Below are 13,459 nucleotides of genomic sequence, written 5' to 3'. Positions count from 1 at the left end.
CGCAAGCTCGGTCCGTCTACGCGCAAAAAAAAAAAAAAACCCTCGGTCGTCATATTTTCCCATACAAAATCTATAACTTATAATAATGTTATATATGATATTAAATTGCATATGTACCGGTATACAGTTTGATGTTACATGTACATGTCAAATATATACACGTCTTTACATATATATGTATATCAACTGTTAGCTATATATAGGTTATTACCATTATCAGTGGCGGATTTAAAGGAAGCGCAGCCCAAAATTTTCAAATTAAGGTAAATCGTGGTATCTTGTTTAGAAAAATGTACTAAGCGATAAAAGAAGCAATAATTTCTTCCACTCCCTGAGAAATGAATGACAAATTGATTTCATGAATTACTTTATTGGGAGAACTTAATTTTTTTTTTTCAAAAACACTTAAAATTTGCATCATTTTATTAATTTCACCTGATAAAAAATGATGGAAAACAATACAAATGACTAAAGAGGAGACATATTTCAAGCCCTATAAAATCTGTAAAATCCAGGAGCTTCCGGGGGCCCCATAGACCCCCTGCCCCATAAAGTGACGCCCCCGTAACCACAATTCCTGGACCCGCCCCTGATTATATATCTCATATTGTGTAACATGATTGTTTGCCAACATGCTTGGTGAATCAAGAAATTGAATTCTAGGAGTTGAAAAATAATGTCCTGTAGATGCGCAATAAGGTTTCAGAATTTTCGTTTTCACCTTGGGGCCAAATGGGGAAGGAAACCAACGTTTTTCTATAACTCATCTCACATTTTATGCGACAGTCAAGTCATATTGTAGCTTCTTCCACACACACACACACACAGAGAGAGAGAGAGAGAGAGAGAGAGAGAGAGAGAGAGAGAGACAGAGAGAGAAAGATTAAATAGGGGGGGGGGGCAGCGATATCGAAAAACGGTAGAGGGTGGTCCAGAGAGATGATCTAGTAAAACTGCACTATATCTTATACTATGATTCGATAAAAATAAATACATGTATTTTTCAGTGGTAATTACTCTTTTATTTAACTTCTATATGAAAAAAAAGAAAAGAAATGGCATGCAAATTGGCTATATGTTGAAAAACTGCAGCACCCAACAACTCCCTCTAGATCCACCAATGGGACGGAGAGTATATTTAAAGGCAAACACATGCGTGCGGGTATTACTGTCTCATGACAATACCTAGTATTTGAGAAGTTATAGGCAAAATATGGGAGTAAACATATTAAGTTTCAAAACACATTATCAAGTGTGAAAAAGCAAATATAACTTACAGAGATCAATTTCATAACTCCTATATGGAATACAGACTTAAGAGTTGGTCAAATACACCAGAGGTGGGATCAGGTGCCTAGAAGGAGTATCCCATATCGACTGGTCACACCCACCGTGAGCCCTATATCTTGATCAAGTAAACTTAGTGTATAAAGAACGCGCTAACAATTGCTATGAATCACGTCAGATAGCAATTGACCCAATGGCAGGTTGTATTGGTAAACCACAATGTAGACTGTTATGTTGACTTTAAACGAAAATTTTGAAACCACTGTAACATCAATTTGCTTGTCAGTAGCCTACCTCAGTTTAAAAACTGATCATAAGCAGAACAAGCCTTTGCGTATCGAATCAGTTGAGAGATATAAACACCATATGCAGGTGATAATGGAATATTGCTACATACGTAAGTATGGGAAGTTGACGCTGGAAAATCTCGAATCATCCCGTTTGTCATAAAGTTGAAGTGTTAAGTTTGCCGTTGATATCCATTTTCAACATAATATCCTAGAACAAAGCAGATGTCGATCTTTCTTCTCAGTTTCTGTTGTTAGAGGAGGAGCATAAAAACTGATTATGTGGGATTTCCTAGATTTTGTTACCGGTTCCATGATAGTGATTCGTTCAGAAAACTCCTCTAGGTGTGCTTATCTTGTTTAGTAGTCCGTTATTAACAGCAAAGCCAACGCCGTGAATTCCCTTTTCATCATACCCAGGACTGTATAGTTTTCTTCCCTCATTGATCCAGAGTCTGCAAGCCTGGTCTCCTGAAGGACAGCAATGTCGACACGCAGTCTTGTTAACTCCACAATGAACGCAGTCTTTGTCAGGTGTTCCGTCTTGTCGAGGTTTCTGATGTTCATTCCGGTGGTCATTATCCTACCATTCTAAGTGAACAGTTTTAGTAGGGCAGAATTCTTTTGCTTGGTGGAAGGTTTTACGTCTACATTTTGGTTTTACTCCCATCTCTATAGACCCATTGCAGCAGCAGATAAGGCAGAGCAGCACTTTACTGACTGTAGACTGCCCGGCTTGAGATGGGCGGTAGCTGATCAGTGTGGCTAAATTGTCACTCCCATCGTCGGAGATGGCCTGTGGAGACATTCCATCTTGCCACGTAGAGATGTTTTATAACCCGTAAACTGCCGTCTACCGTGTTGTTTTCATTGCCTGTTAGAGCAAGGTTCTTTCCAAGTAGAAGCTGAATGCCTTGGTCCCATATGTATGAAAGAATTTGTCTTGCCCATTTTGTACAATCTCATCTTTCTTAATTTGATCCAAAGGAAACACAGAGTCAATACATTTGGAATTATCAAAGTTACAGGGGCTGCCAGAAGATGGTTTGGTGCAGTCCTCGACATCAACTGCCTTAGGGTCCCTCCCTCCGGATTTTATGTTGGGGTTTACTACTTTAGCCTTTCGTATTCCTGTACGTACCTACAAAGCAGTAGGAAATATGATAAAGATAATAAATATCTAAATATGCATGTAACTTATTCACTGATAACTGTTTGGAATTCAGAAGTCAAATGGACCTCAATAGGAATTTTAGAATATTCATCAGAAGTTTTAACTACCAGAATAACAAATTAGTTCTCAGTTATCTGGTTATTTGATTAATCAGAACTATAAAACAACATTTCATTGGTCGGTGTGAATCCCTCACTGTGTGAGGTCTTGTGGCGCAATTTTTTGGACGCCTCCAAGGATTAACTCATTTATGTATATATTGTATGCATGTTCCATGTACATTGTACTCTATAACTTGTATTTGTACTTTCACTACATGTAATTTTCTAGTCAGTCTCAAAGGGGGATCACACTTTACCTGACACCTATGTACATGTTTCAGCAGGTATTATTTATTCAGGTGATCCTCCTTAATAGTTTGTTACACATTGTACGCAACAATTTACATTATGTCATTCAATAAATGACATATTCGACAAAACTACATTACAGTGTTGGGTTATTTTTCACTGTTTGGACGGACTCTTCTCATATGAGGCATACAGATGTATAAGATTATATTTTGGTTCTTAAAGAACCTGATTCACAAACCCCATATTATGGCCCTTAAAATATATAAAAATGAAAGTAAGTGTTGAATAGGAGTATTGGTGTTATAAATATGTATCAGAATCCGGGGCTTAAAAAACATGTTAGATTTTAAAAATAGGAGCAAAACTACAAGCTCGGGTCAGCTCAGTATGTTCCGTTACGCTACAACTCCAATATCATTATTCGTAGGGGAAAGAAGTCCCGGAGAATTTGACGCTGTACGGAGTTTGAGCAAAACTAAAGCTGTATAGATACTAGAACCGGATATGGTACCGTATTCTTGTCATTTTCCACCAAAAACTGGTTATTTTGTAAAGGTTTTGTCATACTGGTTTCATCTCGCCCAAACTATTTAAAGTATTTTTATAATATACACCTTTTCAATTGACCATAAATGCAAAAATAGTTTAGGGCGACCTAGGAGCACTATTTTTTATTTTTCAAAAAACGATATTCCGGATTGCTGAAAAACATCACGGTTATAATGCGCTGGTGGTGGTAAACTTGAATTTTACAGATAATATGGCTGATTTAAGTATCTTATGGAGAAAGAAACTACGTTTTTTATTTCGTGTCGTGTATATAGGTCATTTTAGTTCGGTATTTATTTTTAAAGCAAGGGAAATTCCCTCACCTAATAATAGTTTTCGGTTGCGCTGTGTTTTGCCCTTTTACTAGGTTATAGATGTTCATTTTCAATACCTAGTTGTTTTCATCTTTTAAAATCGTTCACAAAGCATCTTCATTGCATCGTTGCTTAAAAACTGTGTTCAATTTTGGTAGTTTTACATTATTATCATAAACATTATCATTGAACGAAACGAGTTACCGAAACTGTTAGGCCTACTGACTGAAATGTACATGGCGTCTTCTGTCACTTTGGGATATATCGGAAAATATTCAAGCTTCACGCAAGTATTCTGGTATGGTACTGATATCATATCGACTAATGTTTGCTTTATTTATTTTACAAAATTGTTACTACGCAGCTTTAGACTGTCAACATTCGAAATAACGGTTTTATTTAACCTAACTTTACGTACATTGGTAGCGAGTCCTTCTTTGATTTACAGTACCTCAAAGTTTCGGACTGAATATTAGCATGACCTGGTCAGGCAAAAGGGAATTCAAAATTTAAACTACAATATGACTTAACATAACATGCAGCATTACGTCAGTTAAATCCGACACAGTAAATTATGTAAGCAATTCATAGATAGCAATCCACATGTTATCGATGAGACATGACGTCATCTGTTGTAAGACATTCATGACGCATTTTATGGTTCGATAGGCGGATCAAGTAACCCCCATATGAAAATACTCGATATACCGTTGTTGTTTTTTTTTAATTTCACATATGCTATCGTCGAACATGTCAAGAGTTATTTTTTATTTTTATGTAACTTTATTTGTAAACAATTTAAAGACTGCGTTTTGTTGTTTTGTTTTTTTTTAGGGGGGGGGGGGACAATACAGTATTTATTGTGCATGTTTAATTTCGTTGATTTTCTATTTCATAGGCCTAGTTCGAAGGCCTATCAACGCATCAGTGTTCCATTGTCCAATGTAAAATTAGAAAAGGAAAAGTAGTGTCATCTTGGTTGTCAAGGAGGTGTGACCCCATACCAAGTTACATTTATTCAATATAAACAAATTTTTTTCCAGCTTGCTCAACAAGTCAAATTGCGTGATACAAGTAAAATTAAATTATGACAGACGAGCTGAATGCTATATTATATATGTTTTACCAATTAATAAACTGGACATGTGTTTTGCCAATAAATATATCTTAATTTAATTATCCAGCCTACAATAGCAACAGGAAATTGTGCTTAAATTGTCCAATCTTCAAAACATTAAATTGTGTACATGTGTGGTGGCGGTGGTGGATGGTGGTCTTCATCCACTCAAAATGTCCCAATCACCCTCCCGAATTCAATTTCTTTACATGTAAGTGTGCAGTGGATAGATCGCCACATGGACCCATGCAAGTCTGCTGTAAGGATGTTTTGAAATCTCGGTGTCAAATGGAACTAGTTTACACAAAAAATTTACAGACAAAATGATTTGACGATTTGCATTTTATTTGTGTCTATTCATACACGCTATACAACTGTACTGAATCTATAACTTCGATCGATCGATCGAGATCTGTAATTGTATACAGGTACGGGAAGTTTAATCAAATCTTAAAATGAACAATATTTTTCTTATTATTAACCATTCCACTTCATTCTGATATATTTAATTTCCCTTTTTTCCGTGTTAAATTATTCGGCTGGCGCAAGTTAGGACTGCCCCCTCTCTTTTTTAAACCGATGTTACGTGCCTAGCTATCAAACGTTTGTTCATTTTTAAAGTCAAATGATCCTGAAAGTCTCTTATTTGGTGAACTCGTGCTGCTCGTGCTGTGAAACAATGTGCCGACTAACACGTACGAGCTGTCGAGAATTTGGGCGTTTCATAAAGGTGTGAACGTCTGGGGGGAAGTCTGCATACGGATATGTATCAATATTTTTATATATCTATATACAAGAAATAATCCCGATTTACAAACATGTTGAGGTTTCTATTTAGAAATAATTAAAATCTATTTAGCGACACTATGATAATTCTTTAAAGATAGACAGTGAAGGTACATTTTTTTTAAATTACTATTCTAAATTTACAATAATATATATTATCATTAAATGTATGAATATATACAGGTCGCCGTTTTATATGTTTTAATTTTCACCCACTAATATTTCGCTTAGTATTTATCATCTTTTTTAGGTAAAGGTCTACCTCGCTCAGAAAATTAAGACTTCAGAGGTGCCGACAATTTTAAAGGTCCACCGTGTTTTATTTTCAAAATTTTAGTTTACGAGGTGGATGTTCAAAAAATCCATTTTTCTAATTAGTTACTATAATTACTCAAGTTTAACCAAAATTATACAGTGGTCTCTCTCTCTTTTTTTTTTATCGTCAATTAATATCAATTTTAATGGAAATTGATACGAATAGATATATGAAACTTGAAAATATAAACTCGTCTTTGAGATAGACGGTAAAACAATACTATTTGCTGTGGTCTTTTCACTGAAAGGAATTTTAATTTTTGATCACGATTTTTCAATTATGTCCAATATAGCGGGGAAAATTTTAACAATTGTGATTTACAACCAGAATAAGCCCCAAAAATATATATTAACCTATGCGTCTATTTTTTGTGCATTACACTGTGATTCTCATAACGTCAACACCATGACGTTATATAGCTTTTCTGTTGAAAAACAACACAAAGTTTAAACGACTGTAAAACGAAAACTAGAAAAGATATAGTTGTAAAATAAATTGTTCTATAACCTATAAATCCTAGAGCATCAACTGTGAAAGTCTCATTTATTTTGGCGAAAGGGCCAATTTTAGTACTTTGTGGCTCTGGTTCTTTCTTGATTCAGTGGAAAGAAAATGGTCGCAATTCCTATCATGAACTGCATTCGAATTAAATGTAATTTTGGCTTTGGATATACGTTTTACATCTTTAGTAGGAGTACTGACTTCAGAAACATGGACTAGATCTAGATCAATGTTGTTCAAAACCACAAAGAATTTCCTCTGTAATCCTGTATACGGAGAATCCCGTGGGGATCCGGGTTAGAATAGGTCCTCAGTACCCCCTTGCCTGTCGTAAGAGACGACTAAATGGGACGGTCCTTCGGATGAGACCGCAAAAACCGAGGACCCGTGTCACAGCAGGTGTGGCACGATAAAGATCCCTCCCTGCTCCATAAGTGCCGAGCATAGGCCTAAATTTTGCAGCCCTTCACCGGCAGTGGTGACGTCTCCATATGAGTGAAATATTCTCGAGAGGGACGTAAAACAATATTCAATCAATCAATGTATACATGTACAAAGAATATTTGCCTTTCATTTGTTTTTCCCATTTCAACATCCTATGCGTGGGCATTCAAAACTGAATGAAGTAGCAAAGCAGGAAAACAAAAACCGGCTTTGGCGAAAAATATTATGGGACAAAATATCGCTCTGTGCAATAACACCTTGTATATCATGTCATGATACAGTAAGGCATGTCATTGTGATATTATTAATCAAATATAAGTACATATACATGTATCTGCAAAACACACTCTAATAAGTAAGAGTGTCAGTCAGACGGTCGGTGTAACCTTCGACATTCCTCTTAGCGCTCTTGCTATTATGTATACCGGGAAATACGCTTTAATTTTCCGTGTATTTAATTTGTATAAAACATTCGATGATGGAGGCTGTCGTCGCCGTCTTTTTATCCATACTGTTCGTTACTGTAAATACAACTTCACCACAGTAAGTCCACATTCTGAAATATATTTATAACTTTATTTTCTGTATGTCTGTAAATATATTAAAGTGCCATTCCAAAGTAAATGTTGATCATGAACATTTTGATACTGAAGCTGTTTTACGTTTATTTACGTATAGGAACAACAGTGTAGAAGAATGTCTCCAAGGGTTTTACTGGGATAAGGACTCTCATCAGTGCCAAAGTAATCCAATCATTTTACAATTTGAAGCCAAAGTTTTACATACGAATTACAGCAATGATGAATCATGTGAAAAATTATCTAAATTATGTAATTAAATTTCCAATGGAAGTTACATTGATTCTCTTTATTTGAAATAAGTTTAATTTCGTCAAGTTTCACTAATCAAAATAACACAATTTTTAGGTTGTCCAATTGGTTATTACGGTCATAATTGTTCCCTGCCCTGCAGATACCCAAGCTATGGCGAGCGATGTCAGAAAGAATGTAACTGTACGGTAGAATACTGTATCAACGATAAGGGGTGTATCAATAAAACAAGTGAGTATCGGTAAATGTATCGCTTTAGTTTATAAAGTTACTATACCATCATTCAATTAACCCCATATAGTTAATAAACTATTGTTTCAGTATACAAGAAATGCTCATTGTTCAATCTGATGTAATTCAATAAACGCGACATTTAGCATTACATATGCATGTGTCAATTAGAAACTATGTATAGTAAAACAATATGGAATTCAAATTCCGCATCTGTGTTTTTTATATTCTGTAAATTTATTCGAAGTCTGTGAAAACAAATATGATGCTTATAATTAGTCTATTACAATTGTCTTTTAAAATAAAGAGTCAACGTTCTGATTAACGCGACAACAAAACGATAAGCGCTCTTTTAAACGATAATTATACTTGGATAATTGCTTTCGTTTGAAGCATCTCTAAACCATCATGAAATAAATTTCATTAAATAGCTCATATATTATAATTCATGTACATGTATTAATTAGAAACTAGGTGGTGTTCAACAAAAGGAAGACCAATTTTAATTTTATTTTGTTTCTTTAGTGTTACTTTTTGTAAAGTCCATGAAAACAATTTTATTGTATGTCATGAATCGTGATATCACGTGAGAGGTTACTAGCTGATCTGTCCCATCTGTATCCTAGTTATTAGGATGAATGTTAGTCTACATTTATGTTCAATTGTTCCAATATATTATGTCATATAACGGGATTGTGACATTAACTCTCCATTATGACCCTATCAATCCTTACATAGTAATATGGAGAAGAGTGCGACTTCCGGTAAATCTTGTTTGAACATTAATGCACTAAGTAGTCAGAAACAAGCCGATTGGTTGTATGTATATTGTTGAATATCTGATTGGCCATGTTTCGAAGCTCTGTGTCTGCAAGATATCACAGCTGAAAAAATTGAAAACCACCTAGACCCCAATCAAACATTTACTGAAACGTTATTATAAATAGCAAATAAATGCATACCTAAAACCTCGACAAATTCTACCAAAATAAAAAAAACATGGTTTACAGAAGAATGCAGTGACGCAATCAAAGCTCGCAAAAAAGCAGAAAAAACTATTCTGAATAATTTTCACATATATCGAGCAAATGCTCGTAGAAGTATAAATATAAGTAAACGTAAATCCTGGAAAACATTTATATCAAATCTAAATTCGCATACTCCTATCAATAAAGTTTGGAATGTGATAAGGAAAATAAAAGGAATAGGTTCCGGTAAAAATATCAACATCTAAAGGTAGGAAATCAAATAGTCACATATAAGAAAGATATATTTCGGTTGAGCATCACTGAAGAGACATTATTTGTCGAAATGCGCATCTGGTGCATCAAAATTGGTACCTTATAAATTTTACATCTAACAGTATAGCAAATACTATTTCCAAACACACATCAAAAGACAACATGCATGAGCAAAAAATTTATTTCGAACGAAAGTAAAGAAAGGAAACTTTGGATTTTAAATCTGAAACCAATGAGTGCTATAACGAACCATTTACTTATGATGCGTTGTTAAAATATCTTGAAAAGTTTCATGATACAGCTATAGGCCCGGATCAGATCTATTATGAAATCATAAAACATCTTAAACCTACCAAAGAATGTCTTCTGCAAATCTTTAACATGATCTGGGAAAGTGGTAACTCCCCCATCTTACTGGTCACAGGCTACAATTATTCCTATTCCAAAGCAGGAAAAGGCTCACTCAGATCCTAATAATTATCGACCAATAGCCTTAAGAAGTTGTGTATGTAAAACCACGGTCCTACTAAACAGAGTACTTTAGAGTACGCTGGTAAAATTTTATAATTTAATGCAATTTAACCGCTGTTCGTGGATGTTTATACTTTAATTTAACCTAATAAATGTATATCTGGAATATATTGTGTTTGTTTTCATTAGTTTAGGGATTATTTCAAGTTACAGTTTACCGTTTGATAACGATCTCGATCAAATTTAACTACATATTACCAGGGCATTACATCTAAATTTCCAAGATTACGCCTTTATCTTATTTTGGAAGTATTAAGTCTTTTTATTGTCAACTGAACAAAGAATTCCTTGAAAATAAATCATTGGTATTTGGGTTTAATACAGGTGTAATATGTCACATCACTCAAATACTTTCTCCAAACAAAATACTAATAATCGGGATCGAGATGCCGTAAATCTTCAATAGATTTAATGTTTTCGGGTCAAAATATCGTTAAAAAGCAAGCACTTGTGACAAATAATGCAATATTATTTTATAATCATGCTGATTTAAGCGGTATACATATAAACATTTAAATTGCATTAGATTTGGAAATTTTACCAGCGTACTCTAAGGTACTCTATTTAGTAGTACCCGTAAAACCATGGAACAGATGATCAATGAACGCTTGGTATGGTTTCTCGAAACCAAGAACATTCTAACTGATATACAATGTGGTTTCAGGAAAAATCGAAGCACAATCGACCAGTTAGCATAACTTTAAACCTATATTCGAGATGCCTTTGTTAACAAAGAGTATGTCGTCTCTATATTTTTTATTTAGAAAAAGCATACGATACCACATGGAAATACGGTACCTAAGAAGATCTCCATGATATAGGCATTTACCAAACTTCATCAAGAATTGTTTAAGTGATAGACATTTCAATGTTCGCCTAGGATCTAAATTTTCAGACAATTTAGAACAAGATATGGGCGTGCCACAAGGAAGTATTTCATCGGTTACATTATTTAGTTTTAAAAATAAACAGCCTAGCTGATGTTCTTAAAAACGACTTCCATGGAAGTTTATATGTCGATGACTTTGTTATAATATTTAATAATAAAGCCTTTATTTATCCAGGATTACATATTTAGCGATAACGCTAGTTTTCGATATGGTCCTGCATATAACATACATACATGTACAGACATATATTAGTAAAATAAACACAGATTAAAAGAAGTAGAATACATATAAACTTAAGAAATAATTATGAATCTAAGATAAATAGGAACAAAATGAAGCTTAAAAAGTATAGTGATAATCTCCAAGATAATTTCTCTCAAAACACACAACACTTGTTGAGTTTCTTATATTTCACTCAAGACATTCCACATTGTGCTCCCTGAAATGCTGAAAGATCTTCTAAAATATTCTGTTCTTGCCCTGGGTATATACAATATATTTGAATTAGAATTTCTAGTTTGCCTCTGACTGACTTCTGATACATAAATAATCTGGCATTAAACCATGTAAAACTTTATACACTAAAATGACTTTTCTATAGACAAAGTAATCTGATAGAGGCAACCATTTAAGTTCTGTAAACATGACATTAGATGGTGTTTCAAAATTTCTGATGTTAAGAATTACCCTTGCAGCTCGTTTTCGCAATATAAAAAGTTTATTCACATTTTCAGCATTGTTTGGATTGTTCCATATAGTACAAAAATATGTAAAATGTGGAAAAATCATTGTATAAAAATGTTCTCTGTTATAAATCCAAAAACATGAACTCCATTGAGCGAAAACTACAGTTATGTTTAAACAAAATCCAAAATTGGGCTGATGAAAATGGTTTTAAATTTTCCAAAACTAAAATTGCATGCATGCAATTCTGTTCTAAACGGAGACGCAACGATGATTGATTGATTGAATATTGTTGAACGTCCCTCTCAAGAATATTTCGCTCATATCGAGACGTCACCACTGCCGGTGAAGGGCTGCAAAATTTAGGCCTATGCTCGGCTGTTATGGACATTGAGCAGGGAGGGATTTTTATCGTGCCACACCTGCTGTTACACGGGACCTCGGGTTTTTGCGGTCTCATCCGAAGGACCGCCATATTTAGTCGCCTCTTACGACAAGCAAGGGTTTACTGAGGACCTATTTTAACCCGGATTCCCTCGGAATTGATCCCCAATTGAAATTAGATGGTACTCCAATTAAAGTTGTAAAAGAGTGTAAGTTCCTAGGTGTCATTTTTAAAATAATAATCTTTCTTTTATTCCTCATATAGCAATGTTCAAAGAGATATGTACAGAAGCTCTTGATATAAATGTATTTAAAGTTGCTGCAAACACAACAGGGAGCAGGTAAAAATACTCTTCTACATCTGTATCGCTCTCTAATCCGATCTAAACTAAACTACGGCTGTATAGTATATGGTGCTGCAAGAACATCCTATATCAAAGCCCTCGATGCAATTCACCATCAAGGATTACGACTGTGCACAGGAACTTTCCGATCCTCTCCTGTAGATAGTTTGTATCTTGAGGCAAACGAAACACCTCTCGATCTATGTAGAATAAAACTTACCTTAAAATATAATGTTAAATTAAAAGCTAACATTGACAATTTTGCATTTAACTGCGTTTTCCATCCGCAGTTTCAACATTTATATGACAAAACAAGAAGTGTATAAAGTCAATCGATCTACGAGTTAAGAACATATACATGGTTCTAACTTACCTTTTGACGTCGTAAAACCCTCATCACTTTCTGAACTACCACCAAAGAAACTACTAAAACCGAAAGTAGACACATCACTTTCTGAATATAAAAAATATGAAACAAATTCCATTATTTTCAAACAAAAAACAATCCAAACATACTGTCGTGAGACGAGTAAATCACTACGATCGTCAAGAGTTTACAATATTGATTTACCCACAAACCTGGATTAAGATACACGAGACAAACGAGGCCGGAGAGGAGCCTGGCACAGCGTGTGTGCGTCTTGGTGTGTGTAATCAGGTTATATCGAATCCCGAGCCCGATGATAAGGGTTAAAGTATGAAGGGGTAATTGTACCACACTCCTTCCCTCCTTAAAAACAGATGCATATCATCAAAATCTAAAGATGAGAAATTAACCTTTAACATTGAAACTGGAAGGATCAAAGAGTACAAAAAATATTGTACATTATGATATAAGTTTAACTTGTAATTTACATCGAAATGATTTACAAAAGAAAGAAAACAATTATCGTTCGTAAACACGAGCAGTGTTCCTTCTGGTAGCACACAACGCCTCCTTCAAGGAAATCCCCTTCAGTCGGCCAACTTCCTCAGCAATGGCGTATCCGCCAGGTATGGACTGTCCGTCTCAAGTACAATTCGACTGACATCCACATAAGGGACAGCGATATGGAGCACACTCTGGACTTGGTGACCTAAATCTGTCTTGCCTTCCATCCGCCCCTGAATATCTGTTTGTCATACTCAACTTAGTATTCAGAGTTTCAATTGCTTTGGTAAGACTATCAATTTGGTTCTGCAGTTTGTCTGGAGAT

The 13,459-nt window shown here is 34.8% G+C and overlaps 3 protein-coding genes and 1 long non-coding RNA gene across 6 annotated transcripts in view; 2 read left to right on the top strand and 2 right to left on the bottom strand.

Annotated features, from left to right (window-relative positions):
• LOC125645494 (serine-rich adhesin for platelets-like) overlaps positions 1 to 13,459 on the bottom strand; it is a 275,270-nt gene that overhangs the window by 55,742 nt on the left and 206,069 nt on the right. The gene's annotated exons all lie outside the window — the stretch shown is intronic.
• Positions 1 to 13,459, top strand: part of LOC125683914 (scavenger receptor class F member 1-like) — a 223,124-nt gene that overhangs the window by 80,313 nt on the left and 129,352 nt on the right. The gene's annotated exons all lie outside the window — the stretch shown is intronic.
• LOC125677990 (uncharacterized) overlaps positions 1 to 13,459 on the top strand; it is a 208,064-nt gene that overhangs the window by 182,829 nt on the left and 11,776 nt on the right. Inside the window, exons 2-3 of one of the 2 annotated variants that reach the window (XM_056158168.1) lie at positions 7,807 to 7,871; positions 8,055 to 8,189. In XM_056158168.1, coding sequence (XP_056014143.1) covers positions 7,807 to 7,871; positions 8,055 to 8,189 — 200 coding nt within the window. Of the gene's footprint in view, positions 1 to 7,690; positions 7,872 to 8,054; positions 8,190 to 13,459 lie in introns of those variants that run through there. The other variant, XM_056158162.1, reaches the window with a different exon arrangement.
• LOC125645985 (uncharacterized) overlaps positions 12,142 to 13,459 on the bottom strand; it is a 5,764-nt gene continuing 4,446 nt past the window's right edge. For both annotated transcript variants that reach the window (XR_007359512.2, XR_007359513.2), the window contains exons 2-4: positions 12,843 to 12,993; positions 12,637 to 12,717; positions 12,142 to 12,463 (exon numbers count right to left, since the gene is read on the bottom strand). This is a non-coding gene — a long non-coding RNA (uncharacterized LOC125645985). The remainder of the gene's footprint in view (positions 12,464 to 12,636; positions 12,718 to 12,842; positions 12,994 to 13,459) is intronic.

The sequence above is a fragment of the Ostrea edulis genome, chromosome 1, assembly GCF_947568905.1.
Source record: "Ostrea edulis chromosome 1, xbOstEdul1.1, whole genome shotgun sequence".
Taxonomy (NCBI): Eukaryota; Metazoa; Mollusca; class Bivalvia; order Ostreida; family Ostreidae; genus Ostrea; species Ostrea edulis.
Note: the sequence above shows the minus strand (reverse complement) of the source record. Positions and strands in the feature narration are given on the sequence as shown.